The sequence below is a fragment of the Zootoca vivipara genome, chromosome 15, assembly GCF_963506605.1.
Source record: "Zootoca vivipara chromosome 15, rZooViv1.1, whole genome shotgun sequence".
In the NCBI taxonomy this organism is placed as follows: Eukaryota; Metazoa; Chordata; class Lepidosauria; order Squamata; family Lacertidae; genus Zootoca; species Zootoca vivipara.
Genome location: NC_083290.1, coordinates 6,809,343 through 6,831,926, shown reverse-complemented (window position 1 = coordinate 6,831,926; position 22,584 = coordinate 6,809,343). Strand labels below are relative to the sequence as shown.

Sequence of the window (22,584 nt, the reverse complement as noted above, 5' to 3'; positions counted from 1 at the left end):
AGCAACTTCCGGTGCCGGCACTACCCGATTTCTGGTGCCCAGACATGGGCAGAGCGGCACCCGAAATGGAGCCTCCCTGGCAGGTAGGAAATTCGGGGGTTTCCCGCAAAAAATGGGAGACTTGGCAGCTGTGATTGGGGGGATCTATCTGCTTTAAGTGCTTAGGTATATAAAGACCCAACTTTATACATTTTTAAAATTGTTTTAAACCTGTTTTTAGGAGATTTAAGGTTTAAACCTCGCCTTGAGGTTTAAGTGAAAGGAGACACCTCAATTAATATAATTATTATTATTATATAATAATGGAGATTATTAATATAATAATGAAGATGATTATTTAATAGAAATAAAAAATATTGCTGTGAAGATATACCCAAAAGGATGTGACAATTGAAGCTTAAGGCCCTTCCTGTTAGTTAGTTAGTTAGTTAGTTAGTTAGTTAGTTAGTTAGTTAGTTAGTTAGTTCATAACATCCATACACTACTGAATTGTTAAAAAAATCAAAACCTCAAAGCGGTTTTCAAAGAAGGTAAAACTATGTTGAGAAAATAATTAACAACAATTTAAAACACTCAAAAAATTAAAATCAACTAAAAACTAAAAACTGATTAAAACACGCACCAGCGTTCTAAGTATCTAGGTAGACTTGCCCGAAAAACAAAAATGTTTTTAGCAGGCACCAAACAGAGTACAGCGAAGACGTCTGCCTTATATCAACAGGCAGGGAGTTCCACTGAGCATTCATCACAATCGGTTTGCAAAAAGGTTAGATGACAGCTACGTCAAAGCAAGTGTGTTCTTTCCTACACTTTCCAACTTCATTTTTCTGTCACCTTCCTTATCTATCCCAAGAAGCCCCATCTTTTGGGGAAGTGGCCAGCCCCGCCATCAACTGGAATTGCTTAGCCTGAATTTGGGGGGGTGCGACTGAATCCCACTTGGACAATGGCGCCCTTAGAATCTAGAGGGGTTGGTCAAGGAGGAATCCCCCTTGTTGACAGGGCATGGGCTTTGGCGCCCGGCTGCTGCATACTCTCCGCTGTGACCAAGAAATCGAGAACGGACCGTGCAAAGGAAGCATATTCAGCCCCACAAGCAGCACAGAGTCAACTATGCAGAGCTGAATGAAGTTACGGCTTCCCCAGTGGGTGAATAAAGAGAGAACAAACAATTTGGACAGATAAATCACAAAAAAGAGCACATACACAAACAAAAAGTTTTTTTAAAAAAATAGTACTTGGCCAAGGAGGGGGTCCTTTTTTGTGTACTTCAATATCCCGCAGCCCTAAAATGGTTCCTTCCCTTCCACAGCTTGACTGTTTCGCAACAGATTCAGCGCAAGAGATGACAAATTGTCTCGCTGGGGGAAAGCAACAAATCATCCTGCCGCTCTTAACAGGTTAGCTTTATTTATTTTACTTCTTCGCCTTTGTTTTTTAAAGGACATTTCCATAACCAAAGAAGTCCAGGAAATTTTGCTTTGCGAGGGCATTGCCTACATTTACAACCCGTTCAATTGCAAAGCCTTGAGGGGAGCTGACTTTTGGGGAGGCCTGGCTATGAACAGAGCTATTGCGTGTGTGTCGTCGTTGTCGTCGTCCCAATATATACGTATATAGCAGTAAGAAGACTTCCAAACATATTGGAATTATCAATATATAGATAAAAATCAGCAGATTTTAAAAATTAACATACATGTAAAATTACATTGCGCCCAGGTAGGCTTACCTAAACTGAAAGATTTTGAAGCAGGCGGCGATAACAGTTCAGTGAAGGCATCTGCTTAATATCAATATGCAGGGAGTTCCAAAGAATAATGTAATGTAATGTAATGTAATGTAATGTAATGTAATGTAATGTAACGTAACGTAACGTAACGTAACGTAACGTAATACAATACAGTGGTACCTTGGTTCTCAAATGCCTTGGTTTCTGAACTTTTTTTGGAAGCTGGATGTGCTCTGTTTTGAGTGTTATGCTGAGGTCTGTCTGTTTTTGCTATTTATTTTGCGTTTTTATTTTTGCGGCTCTTTTTTGTTTTATTTTTGTGACACTGTGGAGCCCAGTTCAGCTACTGATTGATTGTGTGACTGCAGTACATTGTTTATTGCTTCCATTTTATGGACCAATGGTCTCATTAGATAGTAAAATTCATATTAAATTGCTGTTTTAGGGGTTGTTTTTAAAAGTCTGGAACAGATTAATCCATTAATCCAGCCATCCCCAAACTTTGGCCCTCCAGATGTTTAGGACTACAATTCCCATCATCCCTGACCACTGGTCCTGTTAGCTAGGGGTCATGGGAGTTGTAGGCCAAAACATCTGGAGGGCCGCAGTTTGGGGATGCCAGCATTAATCCATTTTCTATGGGAAAGCGCACCTTGGTTTTGGAACGCTTTGGTTTTGGAACGGACCTCCGGAACGGATTAAGTTGGAGAGCCAAGGTACCATTGTATAATATAATAATAGGTGCTGCCACACTAATAATGCCAATTTCTCACCAGTGCAGAATGAACTTTATGTGGAACTCGTGAAAATGCCAGAAACCGCAGAAGGAAGCGGTCAGCTGGCCGCACATGCGGGTTACAACGACCCCCCAAGTAAACTTTCAAAATATAACTTCTTGAATTTGCAGAGATAGTGGGACTGACAGCTCCAGACCCAAATTCCCCCACTAATCCAACCACTCAGTGTTTTTAATACCAGACGTACAAAGTACGCAGAGTAAAAGACTAGGAACTTGTGAAGATTTCCCCCCTGCTAACTCTTATGTCACAGAAACGTATTAATCCTTTAATGCCCGGATTTCCTAGCAGAACCTCCTACAGCTCGCAGCAAGACAGGCAGTGACTGACACAGAGGAAGAGTTTCGCGAGAGTTTCCGCAGAGAACGCCGAACCGTCTGGCCACCGTAACTCAGTGGATAGAGCGAGCCTATGGCTATCTTTCAACACAGCCTACCTCAAGGGGTTGTTGTGTGGATGGGGCACGGGGTGGAGAACTATGTATGGTGTCCTCATTGGAGGAAGGGTGGGATAAAATATTAGGAACTATGCAAAGAAAGGCGGCAGCCTCCACTGCTAAGCCGGAAAACTCAGGTGACTCTTCCTCTCTGTGCTGGGTTATTATTCAACCACTGACATGAGTCATGCCTATTAACAATGGGTCTATTTTGAGCAGGACCGGCATGAGGGAAAACCCCTAAACATCAGGTCCCCAAACGCAGAAAAACAGCCACCGTTTTGGCACTGGGTGGTATCGATCGGTGATGATGTTGTGGACCAGAGTTTGGACATTGGAATCAGAAGAATTTAGCACAGTGGAGTCAAGTCCTTCAGGACGAGCAGTAGGTCGATAAGATTTGATGGAATCTGGGCACCTTTTACGGTGCTAGGACAACAAGGCAGAGAGGGGTTCTTGGTGCCCCCAAAGCCACAGAGATTGTTTGGGGTAGACTTTTTACTCCTGGTATTTGCAGCCCCCCCCAAAAAAGAACAAAGTGGGGGCGAAGGAGGATAAATTAGATTTTCCTCTTACCTAAACCTACCTCACAGGGCTGTTGTGAGGATAAAGTGGGGACAGAGAGAACCACGTACGCCACCTTGAGCTCCTTGGATGAAAGGTGGGATAAAATAAAATAAAATAGTTGTTTTTTTTAAAAAAAAATTGCTGTGTTCAAGTGTTCTTTCCCAACAGCAATGCGCCAGGTGTGCCTGAGCATGTTCGCGCGCACATGGCGTGGGTGTCCCTGACAGCATCTGTATCAGCGGGCAAATTATAAACCATGTCAATCCAAGTTAATGCAAAGCTGTAATCCTCTTTAACTAGAGATCAAAATCTGCGCCGTGAGTTATGTTTGTCCCGCCGTCTGATAAGGAACAGAGGGAGACGCTAATAAAGAAAGGAGCGACGAGGAACCCTTTTAACGATGCCATTAAGAGGCACTGCCAAGTTTAGAAACATTGCTCTAGTTCCGGACCAATTAGAAAGGGGGGGGGGCTGCACAATCTTTGCCCCGGTCCTCTTTCATGTGCTAGGAGCATCCTTACCCACCTTTACCCAACTCCCTGAGGCTTGTGTTCTCATGGAGGATAATCAAATGGAAGGAGGAGCCCTGTGCAAGCCTCCTCACCCCTCCTGTGGTTTCCAGCAACTGGTACCTAGAAGCATCGATAGCCATTTTGACTGGTAGCCACTGATGTTGCAACAACTTGGGGACTTTGAACTTATGAGAGAAGGTCCATTGCAAAGTGTTATTTTACATGGAGAGTATATACCTAGTACAGAATCTGGCATCCTAAAAAAAGCACAGGGTTTATTTAATTACTGGATGCCTCCAGGGTGTCCGTATGTCACAATTCCACAGAAGTGCAGAATTGATCCTTTTAAACGTTAAATTTATATCCTGCTTTTCCTCCCAAAGCAGCCCAGAATGTGGTGCTACGTGCAGGGACTAAAACAACCTGTTTATTTAAGAGCAGGTTTTTAGTTCTCAAGAGGTGTTATGCAGAGCAATGACTACCAAAGTCTCAAAAGGATAAGGCAGGTGGACAAACAAGGTTTTCCTTAAAGAGCTGCTTTCTGCGCAAATGCCTTCAATCCCAGACCAATAGCGACCTTGAAATGCCAGACCCCCTTTCCTCCAAGTGCATATCTGACTCTTGCCTTGGCTACCCAGAGCTCCTGTGCCATCATCTGCACCCCAAACTGCTATTTCACAAAGTCCCAGGCGCTTTCCCTCACCCTGCAAGCTATTGTCTGCTGAGTTGGAGACAACTGTGTGCATCCCAACTCCTTTTGCATCCTTAATCCTCAATGCACCTTCTCTTCCCCACCTCCAAAAGTCCCACCACCAGGCAATTAATTTATTTTATAGGCTGTAAGCATGCTGCTGTTTCCCCCCACTACCCCACAGCGCCTGATTTTTCACACTATAAACATGCAGTGTTTTTATTTATTTTGGGTCAAGCCTCCAAAATGACGGAAGGGGGGGGGGGAAGCCCAGTGCGTGATCACACCGCTGTGAAATGCATTATTTGCATTTTCAATCTCGTAATTCACACTTGCAAACAATGAAATTACCTTCAACTGGCACTACAGAAAGTGCCGTTATCATTACCTTCCCTCTTTCATGCTTATATAGGTTTTGCATTGCAAAAGGGGGGGTGGGGTTGGAATTAAAATATATATATATGGAAGGAAAGGGAGGGGGGAAATTCCGGGAGCAGTTTTGAATTGGACGTTGTGAAATTAACTTGGCCTCATAGAAAATGTGGTCCCCAGAAATACAGCCGAGGACAACAGGCTCTATGCATTCCACCTGTGCATCATTTACAAGTAGAAACTGGTGCACAGAGTTTCCTGTGAAACTTAGGAACGTCCTTCTTATATTTTTAAGAAGCTTCCCAAACGGTAGCCGTGTTTGCCTCTTGCAACCGCGATAAAGGCCACATCCCCATGCCATGACACATTAAACAAGCATGAGCGCAGACCCAAACATCTGAAGGGCACCAGGTTGGGGAAGCCTGGACAAAACCACGGGTGGTCTGTGTGAAACCAAAGCCTGTGCTAAGCTAAAAATTGCGGTGGAATTTTTTTTTAAAAAAAATTAAAACCCGAGGGCCACAACGCCTCGCAGGCAACCTTCTGGGGGCCACATGCCAGTGGAGGGCAGGGCAGAGGGTGCTAATCTTACCACGCTATGGTAGGTTGCATTCTGGGTTCTCCGAGTGGTTTAACAACCAGACCAGGGAACTCTGGGAACTGTAGTCCTGTGACGGGAGCAGGGGTCTCCCCAACCACCCTTAACATACTGCAGCTCCCAGAATCCTCCGGGTGAAGCCAAGGCTGTCTAAAGTGGTACGGTACGGCTTTAAATTTATACTGCAGATGGGGCCTTAAATGCGTTCTCCTTTACAATATGTCACGAAAGACTCTTGGTGACATTGAAAACAGTGCAATCTGACTGCATGGAAATTTTCTTTTTTAAAGCACACACAAAGCAAGATATAGCTGAAGTGTCTGAGCAGCAAATGGCAAGGGCAGAGCCCGGCCTGAACCGCAGAGAAACGCAGCGTGCAATTCTAGCGGTGAAACGCACCCATCTGGCCCGGCCAGGACAGAAGGCCCACATTGTGCCGGTGACAAATGGCTAACTGATACAAAGAACCAGGGACGGTGACAGCCTGAAGAACAGGTCAATATCAAGCTGTCACAGAGCCCTCCGAGAAGCGTAATTAACCGCTTACTAACCTGGCATCATCAGTCATCGTGGAATGGTCAATCGGGGCCATGAAGCTGACCAGCTTGCTGTGGACGTGATACCTGAGAAGAGAAACACACACACACAGAGGATGCGTTGTAACTATTCAGATAGAGGAAATGAAAGCAGAAAGCAGCCTTCTTCTCAAGTCAAGACCACTGGTCTGCTTAGCTCAGAACTTCCTGCACTGGTTGGCAGCAGCTCTCCAGGGTTTCAGGCGAGGAACAATTCCCAGCTGTACTGCAGGCTAAACATGGGACCTTCTGCATGCAGAGCAGATGTTCTGCTACTGAGCTGTTGTCCTCCCACAAAGCTGTTGCGCCTTCATGGAAATCGCTGCAGCGAAGCGATGGAGCACCCTCTGCGCTTGCGTGAGGTTTCGATTCAGAGCATCAGATCCCAGCCATACAAAGGCAGCGGTGGGAAGGCCAGAGAGCCCCTTCTCTCCCCAGCAATTCTCCTCCCACCTCTCTTTCCCTTCAACCCTATACAGTGGCACCTCGGTTTAAGAACAGTCTGGTTTAGGAACAATTTGGTTTACAAACTCTGAAGAACCGGAAATAGTGTCTTGGTTTGCAAACTTTACCTTGGTCTAAGAACGGAATCCGAACGGTGGAAGGGCACGGGCGGCGGGAGGCCTCATTAGGGAAAGCGCACCTTGGTTTAAGAACAGTTTTAGTTTAAGAACGGACTTCCGGAACGGATTAAGTTTGTAAACCGAGGTACCACTGTACTAGATACAACACCGTATCGGGGGGGGGGGGGGGAGAGATTGCACGTTCTTTTGTAATACAAGTAAATCTTTAATGAAAAATATTTCAAAAAAAAAGGAAGAGGGAGGAGGAGAAGCCCTGCTGAATCAGGCCAAAGGACCATCTAGTACAGCTTTCCGTTCTCACAGTGGTCAACCAGATGCCCCAATGGGAAGCCTGTAAGCAAGAAGTCGCCCATAACAGAACTCTCCCCACCTGTGATCCCCAGCCACTGTTACACTGATTCGGCCAGTATAGCCATTTGGAGACAGAACAAAGCCAGCATGGCAGCTATGCTTTCAAAGCTTAACCATGACTGCACCAAGAGCTCCTGCTTCGCTGGTCTCCTCTAGCCACCACCCTCCCCACCTTAGCATTCATGTCCAAACTGTTTTGTTCCAAATAAATTGCCATGACCAGAAAAGGTGTGTTCTTCACTTACTAATTTGGGTGCCTTCCTCTTCACCCAGATCTTTCTTCTGCTAACCACTTTTGCTTTCTTTATGACCGCTGCTCTTCTTCCGCTTTCATTTCTACCGGTAGTTATGGTGTGTGTTTATCTTTTCTCTCTGTCTCTCCATTCTACCATTATGCACTACCATGTATGTTGCCAGGGAGATGGGACCTCAGGACTGCAGGGTGTGTGTGTGTGTAAAATGCAGCCCTCACAAGCCTCTCCGTCTGGGGCCCCCAAACGTGGGGCAGAGGAACAACCATAAATTCTGCCAACTTCTACACATACTCCCTCTTCTTATATCCTCCATCCAGGCAAGCAAAAGGCATTGTCAGAGTTCAAGGTCACGTTCCAGCCGAGCAAAAGCATTCAAAGGGAATGTAAAATTGGATGGCAAAGGGGCATGACGTGAGAAAAGGGGTGTGCCGAGAAGTTTGGAGGGCCATATTTGGCCCCCGGGCCTGAAGTTCCTCTATCCCCGACCTATAATCTTGCAGCTTGACTAGGATCTCCCCTTGCCATTATTCCCAGTACCAGATTTACGTGTAAGCTAAACAAGCTAGAGCTTAGGGGCTCTTGGGGCCCCCCAAAAAAATTAAAAGGAAAAACAACATTTCCAAAATATATTGCATTCTGCATGCACTGGTTGCATGGTAACATGTGCAATGGCTTTAGATACCTATTAGGTCCATAAATTACCATATAGCATATATTCAGCACACAAAAAACAGCAACAATTTGTTGTTGACAAAGGACAGCTGGACATATAAAGGGCCCCATTACTTTCAGTAGCTTAGGGCCTCATCAAACCTAAATCCGGCCCTGGTCACCCCCTCCCCCTCTTAGGTTTTTGATAACTAGGGGACGGAGGGGGGGAAGAGAAAGAGAGACATAATCCCACAGACAAAAACTGTTCTAAATCCCTTTGGCTAAAAGGAAAAAGAAGAAGAAATAATAGTAATAATAATAATAGAAAGGTAGTATAAGCGCAGCTCAGGGTGGTGCGATGCTTGTCAGGGGGCTCTGGCGGAGTCATGAATATATCCCAGTTGCGTACGGCGCTGACAGGAAGGAATATTGATAGTCAATAATTACAGGCTTTTAGGCCCAACAAAGCAGCTCTACCCTCTTTTCATAAATTATCTCATGACATCTATCTTAAAAATTGCTATGCCAGGCCTGACCCAGCCCCACTCGGCTGACTTGCTATCAAGTGCCCATCTAAGCACGGGATTTATTGTTTTGGTCACACAGGCACACAAGAGAAAGGGGTGCTTGGCGTTGTCCATCTCTCCCCTACCTCCAACCCCCCAAACCAAACCACACCAGCAGGGAAGGCAGTACAGTAGGTTTTCTGGCTTCAGTGCATCAAAAGAGAAACATCTACTTCAAATTTATTCTGACGCACAACTCGGGATAAAAAAGGTGAATCGGTGGTAGCTGGCCCCAGAGAAGCCCCCCAGGTGTTGCTGGACTGCAGCTCCCATCAGCCCCCCAACATGGCCAACGGTCAGGGATGCAAGGAGTTCGAGTCCAACCACAACTGATCTGGACGCATTGCTCCAATAGTTGGACTGGCTAAGTATTCATTTCCAAGCTCGATTAAAAACAAAAGTGTTGGTATTATTAGCCTGTAATGCTTGGGGTCCTGGCTTAAACATTTAGGAACATGAGAAACTATTGTGGGCCACCTGAGTACACACATGCAACACAACCATGCACACTTGCCTTGTAGCCATGCACACTCATCTTCCTGCTCAGAGTCTCAGGGGCGTGAATTTTAGTCTAGCAGCGACAGATCAAACAATGATGGCGCCAGGCAAACTTCCCTTGGCAGAGCATTCCCCAAATGGGGAACCACCACTGAGAAGGCCCTGTTCTTGTGCTGCCACCCTCTGCATCGCCTCTGATGATGAACGCAATTTTATCCCATTCCTTTTTTTCCTTTACTGTATACTACTTTGATAGCCTCTGCCTATCGATATAAGAAGAAACAAATAAATAAAACTCAAAGCTAAGAAGGCAGTCAGGTTGCACAGAGTGGGATGGGAGGGTGAGCTACAACTGGCCAAGCACCTTAGACCGAAGTTTGTTTGTTTTTATTTCACAATATTTACCGTATTTTTCCATGTATAAGACTAGGGGGGTTTTTTAACCAAAAAAAATAGGTTTGGGGCTCGTCTTATACACGAGTACTGCTGAGGGGTGTTTTCTTAATTTGGAGTTCACCATGGGGTCGTCTTACAGACGGAAAAATATGGTATATACCGGTTGATTGTAATAAAACCTCAAAGCAGTTTACAAAAGAATAAAGTTATCAGTATATATATATATATATATATATATATATATATATATATATATATATAAAAGTTAAAAGCAAGTATTTAAAACATACCCCCCAAAAATGAAATCAACAATAAGCTAAAAGCAGATTAAAGCACAGGACAGCTTCTACATGCCTGGACAGGCTTACCTAAACAAAAATGCTTTTTTGGCAGACACCAAAAATAGTACTGGGAAGGCATCTTCCTCATGTCAACAGGCAAGGAGTTTCCAAAGTCAAGCCACTCTAAAAGACTGATTTCTTACAAGTGTGGAACAAGCATTATGCACCAGTGCCAGTTTGGCTGACCGAAACAGTCAAACGGGCATGTATGGTGCAAGGCGACCCGGCAAGTGAAGACAAGCCAGCCTAATTTACTCACCGAATTTTCCTTCCTTTGCTGGCCTTTTTGTCCACTTTCTTCCGGATTTTGCTCCGCAGTTTCTGGATAGCCAGCCATTGCCTAAGGGAGGAGGGGGGGGGGAGAGAAACTGCAGGAATTGTTATGGTTCCTTGAAAGAGGGTGGGGACATCATCGCACAGCTTTTTGGCGAATGCTGAAGATGCACTCCCCCCCCCCCCCTTGGGCTGATGTACATTTCTAGGAGCCACTTAAGCTTTTCTGATTGTAAGTTGCTTTAATCTGTTCTCCATATTGTGTATTAGTCCTGTGAACCACCCTGGCATGTAGGGCGGGTGATAAATTTAAATAATAATCTAAAACTATCAGCTCCCAGGGAGAAAGGCACCCATATCAGCTTCCACTAGGCTTATTTGAACCCTGGCACCCAGTAAAATTTGGGCATGTGGTTGATTGCCAGAGACGCTGAGCCAGTGCAAACAGGAACTGAGCAGGAAGAAGCAAACAGCCTCTCATGGATGGAGGACTTTTGAAGGGATATTTCCAGAGACCATCATAGGAGGTACCCAAAGGTACTGACAGCTGAGGGAACAAGCTGAGGGAACAGGAAGGACTTGCACTGCTTATATTAGCAGCAGAGGCTCTGCCTTACCTTCCAAGTTCCGGACTGCAGAATCCGGGACCGGCAGCCATTTGACACCGGAAGTTGTGTCGATGTAACTTCCGGTGTCGCTTTGCCCTTCTATGGGCACCCAAAATGGCCGCTGCCGGCTTCGAAAGTCGCTTGTACACATGTCAGGAAGTCCGCCGACGCAACTTCCGGTGTCACTCCGCCCATCTATGGGCACCCAAAATGGCCGCCGCCAACACCGGAAGTCACGTCTATGCACTTCCGGACATGCGTAGATGCGACTTTTGGAGCTGGCGGTGGCCATTTTTGGTGCCCATAGAAGGGCAAATCGGAAAGGAAAAAAATGGCCGCCGGCAGGAGAAAATAACGGAGAAAAACGGGAGACGAAGCGATACGGGGGACCACCGGGAAAAGGTAAGTAAAAAAGGGGTTTCCCTGGGGAAAACGGGAGACTTGGCAGCTATTGGCTCTGCAGGAAGGCCAGAACTGCAGTGCAGCTAAAAATACGATTGCCTTAAAGCTGCCTAAGAGCCCATTTTCTGTATCCCCAGAGTTGAATGTAGAGCTAAGGGGCAAACCCTTGTTTCTATCTCCACTTCGGTGCTTAGAAAAAAAGGCTTTGTTAAAAAGTGAAAACACACACACACACATCCCATCACCACACACAGCAATATTTATAAATCTGGTTAATGAATGTTACACATTTGGAAAACAGCCACCAGCTAAAATTTGGAAAAACATTAAAAAGAGAAGGAAAAAACCACAATAACGAGAGTTAGGAAAGAACCTCTGGCTGCGAACACACCATACCCTTAAAGCACGTTCAAAATACATTTCCTCTCTCAAAGAATCCTGGGAACTGTAGTTTGTTAAGGGTGCTGGGAATTATAATTCTGTGGGGGGGGGACTACAGTTCCCAGGATTTGGGGGCAGTGTGACAGTGCTCTGAATGTGCTTTAAAAGGTATAGTATGTACACAGCCACATATATCCAGGATGGATGCACATACACACACACACACACACACACACACACACACACAACTAAAAACTGAGCTGGAGTCAGTTGCATACAAATCACTGCCCATAAGCTGTTTGATGCGTATAAAAAAAGAAAAAAGCTCAGGCGCATCGGTGAAACGGTTTTCATCCTTGTTAAAATATTGCCTGGTGGTGTTTTGTTTTTGTTTATTTGGTGGTATGCCTGGAATATTATGGAAACAAGGCTCTGCTATCATTTAAACAGGAGGCAGCCCAAAAAACCTCCCGCACTTAAGTGGTGATTACATTGTACATTTATCTGACTTTACAATAAAATAGATTGCGGTAATTAAGATTATATTAAGATTGTGGTAATTGGATTTTGAGATTCCACCCCACCCCACCCTGCGATGCCGGGCTCCCCGACAAGTAAATCAGGTGAAGGCAATGCCAGCTTCTAGCTTAAAAATAAAAATGTGCGTTAACTAGCAGGAAGAATTTTCATTCCCTGCCTCCTGTCCACCCCCTTCCCTCCAATTCAGTCTCCTCCAAATATCTTTGGCACACACAAACGTGGTGTGATAAACACAAATCACATCCCACCTATCCCCTTGCCTTTTTGCAAAGATTACAATTCAAACTCAAGACTTGAGTATTCATTGCACTACCCTGCACAAGCCAGCAGTGTGTTGCCCTTCGTGCAATGTTTCAAGGCAGGGGTAGCCAGAAGAAGGACCTCTGACAAAAGTACTCACAATTTAAACAGGCCACTTACCTGCCCATTGCCACCTGGTCGTTGGGGTCCAAGGAGCTGGTTTTGCGTTCAATAAGTTCCCTGAGGAGCTGAAAATGAAGAAAGAGGAAGCCATGTTTTGTTTTTTTGAAAAGAGCAATACAAGATTGTGAAATTCTCAGACTGGGTTTGGACAACCACCTTGTTGGGGGGGAAGGTGGGCGACAGAAAAGAAAGCCAGACTGCTGTTCCTTCTCGCCTAGGCTTTACTTCCTTCCTGCTTCTTCCCCAGGCTCACTCCATATAAGTTAGCAGGCCAGTGTTAACATCTTGGCTCCTATACTTAGAATGGCTTTGCTGGCCATGAACCATAAATATCAAGCGTCCCTTGTCCCTTCAACCAGCAGCCTTGCCAGATCATTTCTTTCTGCACACCGCTGGAATGAATTCGCCGAAACTCCCAACGGATCTTACCCAGCTTCTGAACTCAAGGAATGAGAACCAGAACCATGAATTTCACCCTCCCCTCCCATGCCAGCAGTAGTACGCCATCGGCTTCTTTATTTCCTCAAATCTATATCGCATAAAGTAGCTTTGAATTAAACCTCAAAGAGGTTTTTTAACCAGAATAATGCAGAGTCAGGCCATGGTTACCAATGGCTCAGTATATAACCAACCCTGGCTGGCAAGATTTCTCCAGGGTTTCAGACAAAGACTACTGTCGCAGTCCTTCCAAGGGATGTTGGGGATTGAACCCGGGACATTCTGCATTGAAAGCAGGTGCTCCACCCCTGGCCTCTGCCATTTGTATTTCCTTCTTTGAAAAGCTCCCTTACTCAGCAAAAGCTTTGAGACTACTGAAAGCACACAATGGGGGAAAAAAAATTCCAGCGGTAAGGGCCACATTCCCTTCTAGACAACCTTCCGAGGGCCACGTGTAAGGTGTTGGTTGGGACCAGAGGCGGAAGTGGCTGGGGCAACAAACCTAAATTTTTACCTTTGCACAGCAGGTTACAGACATTAGAATAATAGAATAATAAGAGTTGAAAGAGACCACAAGGGCCATCCAGTCCAACCCCCGGCAAGCAGGAAACACCATCAAAGCATTCTTGACATATGCCTGTCAAGCCTCCGCTTAAAGACCTCCAAAGAAGGAGACTCCACCACAATCCTTGGCAGCAAATTCCACTGTCAAACAGCTCTTACTGTCAGGAAGTTCTTCCTAATGTTTAGGTAAAAGCTTCTTTCTTGTAGCTTGAATCCATTGTTCCGAGTCCGCTTCTCTGGAGCAGCAGAAAACAACCTTTCACCCTCTTCTATATGACATCCTTTTATATATTTGAACATGGCTATCATATCACCCCTTAACCTTCTCTTCTCCAGGCTAAACATACCCAGCTCCCTAAGCCGTTCCTCATAAGGCATTGTTTCCAGGCCTTTGACCATTTTGGTTGCCCTCCTCTGGACACGTTCCAGCTTGTCAATATCCTTCTTGAACTGTGGTGCCCAGAACTGGACACAGTATTCCAGGTGAGGTCTGACCAGAGCGGAATACAGTGGTACTATTACTTCCCTTGATCTAGATCAGGCACCCCCAAACTGCGGCCCTCCAGATGTTTTGGCCTACAACTCCAATGATCCCTAGCTAACAGGACCAGTGGTCAGGGATGATGGGAATTATAGTCCAAAACATCTGGAGGGCCGAAGTTTGGGGATGCCTGATCTAGATGCTATACTCCTATTGATGCAGCCCAGAATGGCATTGGCTTTTTTAGCTGCTGCATTACACTGTTGACTCATGTCAAGTTTGTGGTCTACCAAGACTCCTAGAACCTTTTCACATGTACTGCTCTCAAGCCAGGTGTCACCCATCCTGTATTTGTGCCTTTCATTTTTGTTGCCCAAGTGTAGTACTTTACATTTCTCCTTGTTAAAATTCATCTTGTTTGCTTTGGCCCAGTTGTCTAATTTGTTAAAGTCATTTTGAAGTGTGATCCTGTCCTCGGGGGTATTAGCCACCCCTCCCAATTTGGTGTCATCTGCAAACTTGCTCAGGATGCCTTTATCATTGTGTCCTCCATCTAGGCAAGAGCAAGAGGCACTATCAGAACGCACAGACACTTTACAGCCAGGCAAAAACACTCAAGGGCATGGGTAGGCAAACTAAGGCCCGGGGGCTGGATCCGGCCCAATCGCCTTCTAAATCCGGCCCACGTGTTTTTACATGAGTAGAATGTGCCCTTTTATTTTAAATGCATCTCTGGGTTATTTGTGGGACATAGGAATTCGTTCATTTCCCCCCCCCAAAAAAATATAGTCCGGCCCCCCACAAGGTCTGAGGGACATTGGACCAGCCCCCTGCTGAAAAAGTTTGCTGGCCGCTGCTCAAGGAGGTTGCAAAGCCGGGTCAGTGGGATGTGTTTCAAGAAGTTCAGAGGGCTAGATAGAGAAGCCCAGAGGGCCACACTTGCCCTGCCCCCAGGCCTGTCTTAAATCCTGGTAATCAGGGGGGGGGGGGGCTTTACACTGGCTCTGACGTATTATTGTAAGCCGCCTTCTGTTTTGGAAAGGGAGTAGATGGCGTTGCAATAGTTTCTTCATCAAGAATGCTGGGGAGGGGTCCCTTTGGGGCAAGATAAATTGTGGAGGGTGGGGTGGGGGTTGAGAATAGGAGGAAGCTGGAACTCGCTTTGGAGCGCAACACAGAATGCCATTAGGAAGACTTATTGTACTACAGTTAATTTCAGACGAAATCAATGAGCGTTGCAGGCTTCCCTTCATCATTTTATGATTAGTTTAATCCACCCCATCTATATCAGCAGAGAATCTTTAAAAGGTCAGGCAGAAAACACAGGGAAAGAAAAGGTGGATAAAGGCATCCATCTCTACACGGGGGGACGGGGGACGGGGGGAACAGGCGAGCTAACGATCTTTTAAGCCCAAACAAGTGGGTTTGGGGCTGTTTTGGATTTCAATGCAAACCAGAAGTGGGATGCGTTAATGCTCAAGATAATGTTCGATGCATGGCTATGTTCCACTTCTGGCTCGATAACAAAAGGCAGCAACACAGTTGAAAACGTAACACGTTTTGTGAGATTCCTGGGAACCCCCGATTTCACTTTAAAACAGGCACTGCAAACTTCTAGTCCTCCTTAAGTTATACGACACAGTTGCACTCATGCAAAGCCGATGCTCTACTCACTTCTTCTTCTTTGGCAATCACTCGTAGCCAAGTAAGATTGTCTTCCATAAACACGGTTTTAACAATGAGTCTGTGACTGTGGAGACCAATTCTGGAACCACACATCCTTCCACAGTGTGGACATTGGTTTCCGGGCAGGAGTTGATCAGAGTGTGGATTTTCCAAGCGTGCCTTCCTCTTAGCACATTTCTCCCTTGCGTCCTGAGTTCAAGTGTCTTCAAAGCCCATGACACCTTTGGTAAAGGCTGTTCTCCAACTGGAGCACTCGCAGACCAGTATTTCCCAGTTGTTTAAACTACATTTTTTAGATTTGCCTTGAGACAGTCTTTAAACCTCTTTTGTTGACCACCAGCATTACGCTTTCCATTTTAAAGTTCGGAATAGAGTAGCTATGGCCCGCATATTTTAAGGAGGGTTCAAATCCTTCCTTTGAAAATGCAACTCGCTTGCGGTTTTTGCATACAGAAGGTCCCAAGTGGCTTACTCTTGGCTTCCCCACCACACAAACACACATATGCACAAATACACACAAACACACACAGAGACGGATCCCAGAAAGGTTTCACCCAACCTGGCCTGCTGCCCTTAACAGATAGACACCTAAAGGATGTGTGTATATATTTATTTAAATCTCTCCTTCCCTCCTCAACAACTCTTCTATTAAAAAACATAAAGGCAATTAAAAAGCCCCCTGCGATGCTTTTTCCATTTGCTTACACACACACCCTTTAAATTCTTATTACTGCAGCAATTACATTCAGAGCCGTTAAGGGGCAGAGAGGCCGCTGCTTTGTTCCCGCAGGGGAGGGAGCAGAGAGAATAAACCCAGCAAGCTCCCTCCCTCCCTCTCTCTCTCTCTTTGCCCTGTTTATCTGATTGATTCCCCAACATCTTCCTGGCACACAATCTATCAGTTTATCTCTCCCACTTCATCACAGTCACTCCTGGCAGCTAAGTACAAGATCCAAATCCAGCCTTACGCAGACGGGCGACACGTTAAAACCCGTGTTAACCGCGGCACCGCTCTGTAAACAGTTGCCCTCTGGGGCTCGGGGAGAAAATGGGCTGCTCCTTTTGCCCAGTCAATATCACGGGAGCAAAGAGTCTGGAGTGGAGCAAAACGAAGGAGATACTTATTAGATGCCTTGCTTCTTCTCCTACAGCGCCGGCTGGTATGGTTGATCTTATTTTTGGAAAGGGAGAGGGGGAAAAGAAAGCTTGAATACTCTGCAGCAAAGCGTATTTACCTTCACGGCAAATTGTTCCTTCTGGGCAAGTTCGCTTGGTGGATCTGTCACATGAGCATGGGGGGCTGTGTAGACAACTGCCTTTGGGGCCAGGTAGGGGAAGAAAAGGGGGCAAATTCTGCATGGGGGTTGGGGGTTAGAAAGCCGCCCAAGTTAGATAAACTTAGTCTGCAGTCCTACACAAACACCACACTTCCACCGACGAAATCAATAGGTCTCTTTTTCTAGCACAAACACTCATGCCCTGGGCTTCTGCTCTGAGCATCCACCACACTCTTTGTATCAAGAACTCCTGGCACACTTTGGAGAAAGAGGCCCAGAGGCCAGTGCCTGAGGTTCCCCATCCATTGTTGTTGTTTAGTCGTGTCCGACTCTTCATGACCCCATGGACCAGAGCACACCAGGCACTCCTGTCTTCCACTGCCTCCCGCAGTTTGGTCAAACTCATGTTGGTAGCTTCGAGAACACTGTCCAAGCATCTCGTCCTCTGACGTCCCCTTCTCCTTGTGCCCTCTATCTTTCCCAACATCAGGGTCTTTTCCAGGGTGTCTTCTCTTCTCATGAGGTGGCCAAAGTATTGGAGCCTCAGCTTCACGATCTGTCCTTCCAGTGAGCACTCAGGGCTGATTTCCTTCAGAATGGATAGGTTTGATCTTCTTGCAGTCCATGGGACTCCCAAGGGTCTCCTCCATAATTCAAAAGCATCAATTCAGCAATCAGGAGAGGGGTCTCCCATCTCTGACCTAGCTAGTTTCTGTGTTTGTGTGTGTGTGCAGTGTGCTGTAGGGTTTAGTGTTGGAGCAGGACTTGGGAATTCAGAGTCCGAATCCCCACTTGGCCATGAAGTTCGCTGGGTGACCTTGGGACAGCGAATGTCTCTCTCCCTCTCAGCCTAATCTACCTCACTGGGTTGCTGGCAGGAATCTTTTTGCCCAACATGGGATTTGAATCCATGACCCTGAGATTTAAGAGTCTCATATGCTCTACCAACTGAGCTATCCTTTCTCCCACCCACTGAAGTCATGTTAACAATGGAAATTCTTTTCTTTTCTTTTTTAAGGGAAACTTAAGACACAGACAGGGAAGGGACACTACCCAATGGAAAAAGTCTGGTTGGCTCTGCATAGGTGCCTCTGCTATTACAGTGGTACCTCGGTTTAAGTACACAATTGGTTCCGGAAGTCTGTACTTAACCTGAAGCGAACTTTACCATTGAAAGTAATGGAAAGTGGATTAATCCGTTCCAGGCGGGACCGGGGAGTACTTAAACTGAAAGTACTCAAACCGAAGCGCACTTAAACTGAGGTATGACTGTATTGGTTTTGTGTGTGTGTGTGTGTGTTTTAATTGATTTGTTTTTCTGCTATTTTGTCCTATGGCCTTGCAGCCAGCACAAACGCACACACAGACTGCACCAGGTTCCAGAGCAGAGCCAAGGCTTCAGAGTAAGAAGATGAATGATAAACCAATTTACTGAAGGAAGCAGCAAAATATTTTTTTTTAAAAAAAGATTCCACTACAGGGTCTTAGAAGAAGAAGAAGAAGAAGAAGAAGAAGAAGAAGAAGAAGAAGAAGAAGAAGAAGAAGAAGAAGAAGAAGAAGAAGAAGAGGAGGAGGAGGAAGAAGAAGAAGAAAAAGAATGGAGGGGGGGGAGGAATGAGAAAGAAAAAGAACACCACTCTCCGTTCCTGAAGTTGTAATATTTCATTAGGTTCAGCAATCCCAGTTAGAATTTATTAGTCAAAACAGAAAAACTCTAGTCAGACCCCCACGTATTCCATTAGGAGTGACAGATGGAGTCTCCCAGTGTCTAATTATTAAGTAGGAAACGCAAGTAAATCACACTATCAGCACTAAGCCCCCGATGTGTGAAGATTGAGGCAGAGGGGAAGGAAATGGTGGTGGTTGAGGAACTGGAATAAAACTGTGGCTGGCGAGTTCTCTCAATCAAACTGGCACCGAACGACTTCCACTGATGCAAATCTCCTAATACTGTCCCCCCTTATAGCCTGCCTCGGAAGGCTGAAACTTGCCAAGGTCAGCGGCAGGAAGTCTTTCTCAGCCCAGGGACCACATTCCCTTCTGGGCAAGGTTCCAAGGGCCACGTCCCAGTGGCAGGCAGAGCCAGGTAGGGCCTAAAGAAAACAGAGTTCAAGCGATGCTAACGTTCCCTTTGCACCACGGGCGAGTTACTACACATGTCTCACAATTTTGCGATGTAGGGAAATGCACACAGGGGGCAAATGTCCTGAAAAGCATTCAAATATATGAATGTCTGTGATGTGGTTTTTAAAAACGTACACGAAAGTGTGTCTAATATGCACTGGAGGCTTCCGGGTTCAGCGCCAGCGTCGATCGGCGGGGCTTTGTCTCGTCTCCGAGACGGCCCGTCTCTGCTAGGAGTGGGGAGGGCAGCGAGAGCGACGCTGCGCCCCTTAGAACCTCGGGAAGGGCGTCCCGAGGGCAATTTGCTCGGCACAGACCCAATCCGGACTCCCCAACTCTTCGGCTAGCTCTAATAAGAGCTCCGGAGCGAGGAGGGTAGAAGTCGCGGGGGCCATTTTGAGCGGCAACGTTATTCTAGCAGGGAGAAGCTTCAAGCCGAAGGCGGAGAGCGCTGGATTCTTCCGAAAATAAAACGATTGGAAAAGACTGTAAGTAACCTCATGATTTGGATTATTATAAAACAATTTGGATCTGGGAGAGAGGGGAGAAAAGAGGAAGCCACCCCCCCCCCACGGCAACAAAAGAGACAGTAAATAGAAACCCGAAGCCATAAACAGAAGATTTACAATTCAAAGGATCCCTCAAAGGCATCAAAGAGAATCTCCCCTTTGATGCAGGGTGAAAAGGGGAGAGAGACTGCGGTTTATGACTGCTCTGCAATAAGAGGCACAGCCTAAGAAAAAAACCTTTCCACTCGGGAGCCGGCAGCCCAGACAACCCAGTGAGTTGTCAGGTTTTATAAGTCAAATTTTACTTCACTTTGTATTTCTGGACTTTGTGGAATTTCTTTTTTGGCTTAAGTGTTTGTGAAATGTGAGTTCGAACTTTATTGTCAATAAGACTTGAAGAATGCAGCCAGCTTGTTAAAATGGAGTCGAAAAATAAACTGTGATCATATTCCACCCCACGTGACAAGTTTTGACCTTGGCAGGACTGAAATATGTCAACAAAAAAGTGTTCCCCTGAGTTCCAGCGGTCTGTTTTGACCTTAATGTGGGAAACAAGAATAGAGTTATGTCAAGAGGAGACACGACGGCAAGAGTTACAGGAAAAATTCCAGGAGGTGATGGCGGAATATGATTTTTTAGGAGATGAAGCTTTTGACGCTGAAAAAGATGAATGTGAGAATGACAATGATGGGGAAGGAAAAGAAGAAGATGAGGATTGTGATGATTCAACACAAAATGAAGCACACCACGAAAAAAATGATGACTTTACTCTACAAAAAGTTGGATGGAGTGCCCTGCTTTTGAGGGGGGCACGATTGGTATCATTGGAACTCCAGAACGCCCACAGGGAAGAAGGAAAAAATATGCAGAGAAGAGAAGAAATTCAGGGGTCCTGTATGGTGGCCTGGATGACAAAAGACTGTAAACAGGGGGTGGGGTGAAGGGAAAGTGATGTTGTGATTAAGGATGGATTAACAGGTTTATAACTGGTCTGCTGATTTTGGAATTTACTGGATTGGGGGGGGAAGCCGGCAATCGGGGATGTAAGGTTAAATTGAGAATAGTTATAGTTTTAAAAGTGAATGGATTTTGGAAAATGTGAAAATATGGAGGCTTATAGAGGGAGAAAAAACAAAAAATTAGGCACGGGAAGAGAAAATGGGAGTTTGATTTCTCAGTGATTTGAATATTAGATGAAAATGTTAACAATTGATTTATAAGTTGTATAAGATGCAAAGGTGTATTTTTATAAAGTAAGAAACTGTTGCAGATGATAAAAAAGGGATGAAAACCGGGGAAGGGGGGGGGAGGGGAAGCCCACAAAATATGGTTTTACAACTATGAATGCAAGAAAAATTTTTTTGTTTTGTATTGTTTTTTCTTTTTTCTTTTTTCGCCCTTTCTTTTTTTTCCCCTTTTTTCCTATTTCTATTTTTCTCTTTTTTTTTTTTTTTTTTTTTTTTGGTATGACAATAGATGGTTGGATGGATGTCCTCCTGCGTACTGCCCTGGTTTGCTGGAGCTCCCTGGTGGCAGGGGGGGGCTTTGGGGCCAGGGGAGGGGGGGGAGGACAGAAACCCAAGCATAAAATGGACCATCTCTGACTGTTCACATACATGGGATACTTCTGTGGCAGGGGAGGACCCATGTGGGTGGGTAGGAAGGAGGTGGAAAAGGGGTTTAAGTATGTACCTTTTTTTTTTGCTTTTTTGTATTTTGTAAAATTAATAAAAAGTATGTTCTAATATGCACTGGAAAGCATGCACAGTGAGGGCAGGTGGTGCACAAAAATGCCTGTTTTAGTGGCAAGTCAGGTGGGTGCAATTTTTCATTTTGTTTTTTAAGATCATATGAGTGAGCATATATGAAATGGCACAGAATTGAAACAGGGGACCAGCCCTTCCTAGCTCTGCATAACCTAGCTATGCATAAGAGTACCAGTAGCTGGGGGAACTTTGGGGGAGGCCCCTTTCCAAAGGCACTTCGTTTGTTAATTTGGGCTGATTAGATAGGCCCTTGGTTTGATCCAGGCATGCCTTTTCTAATGCCCTCATTCATCCTCCATCTCCCTCTTTCTCTTCGTCCATTTACAAGATGCAATGACGGCCGCCACCAACACGGTAGGTTAGGCGGATTCAGGGAGGGTCAAGGGCTACAAAGCCAAGATGGTATTGTTTTGCCTCCACTGTTGGGAGGCGGTAATGCTATTGTATGCCAGTTGTTGGGGGAAACAAGTGGAGAGACTGCTCTTGCACTCAGAGCCTTCTTGCAGCTCTCCCATGGATATCTGGTTGGCTGCTGCGATGAAAGGATGCTAGACTAGATGGGCCTTTGGCCTGATCCAGCAGAACTCTCCCAATGTTCGTGTACAGAGTTCATTATTGCTGCTGTTGTTTAGATTTCTATACCACGCTTCATCCAAGGATCACAGGGCAGGTTACACATTAAAAAAACCACACAAAAATGCATACCATAATAAGCAAAAATAATACCCCCCCCCCAAACCACAGTCTTAAAGGTCATAGATTTAATTAGCCGAAGGTCTGGGAGATGAGGAATGTTTCTTTTTCTACCTGGCACCTAAAGATATGTAACAAAGGCACCAGGCGAGGCTTACTGGGGAGAGTATTCCGCAAGCAGGGAGCCACCACAGAAAAGGCCCAGTTTCGTATTGCCAACCTCCAGACCTCTTGCGGAGGAAGCACACAAAGAAGGACCTCTGATGAGGATCGCAGGGTCCAGGTTGGCTACACACTGGAAAAGTATCCTACTGTTTTGGGGCAACAAGCTATCAGCAGCCAACAGTCAGAAAGGCGAAAGTGCCCCTCTAAACCTGGTTATGGGCGAAAACAAACACTGAGAATTAGACCTCGCAAGCGCATGTCTAAATCCACCTGTGGAGAGTCACAGAAAGCTATCAGTTCTGCAACAGGAAGGTTGCAAATTAACATTACTAACCA

General features: G+C 45.6%; 1 protein-coding gene across 1 annotated transcript in view; it reads right to left on the bottom strand.

The window, feature by feature from the left end:
* The window catches only part of AATF (apoptosis antagonizing transcription factor), an 82,436-nt gene that overhangs the window by 18,172 nt on the left and 41,680 nt on the right, over positions 1-22,584 (bottom strand). The window contains exons 9-11 of the mRNA XM_035139229.2: positions 12,543-12,610; positions 10,178-10,258; positions 6,254-6,325 (exon numbers count right to left, since the gene is read on the bottom strand). Of these exons, the coding sequence (XP_034995120.2) occupies positions 6,254-6,325; positions 10,178-10,258; positions 12,543-12,610 (221 nt within the window). The remainder of the gene's footprint in view (positions 1-6,253; positions 6,326-10,177; positions 10,259-12,542; positions 12,611-22,584) is intronic.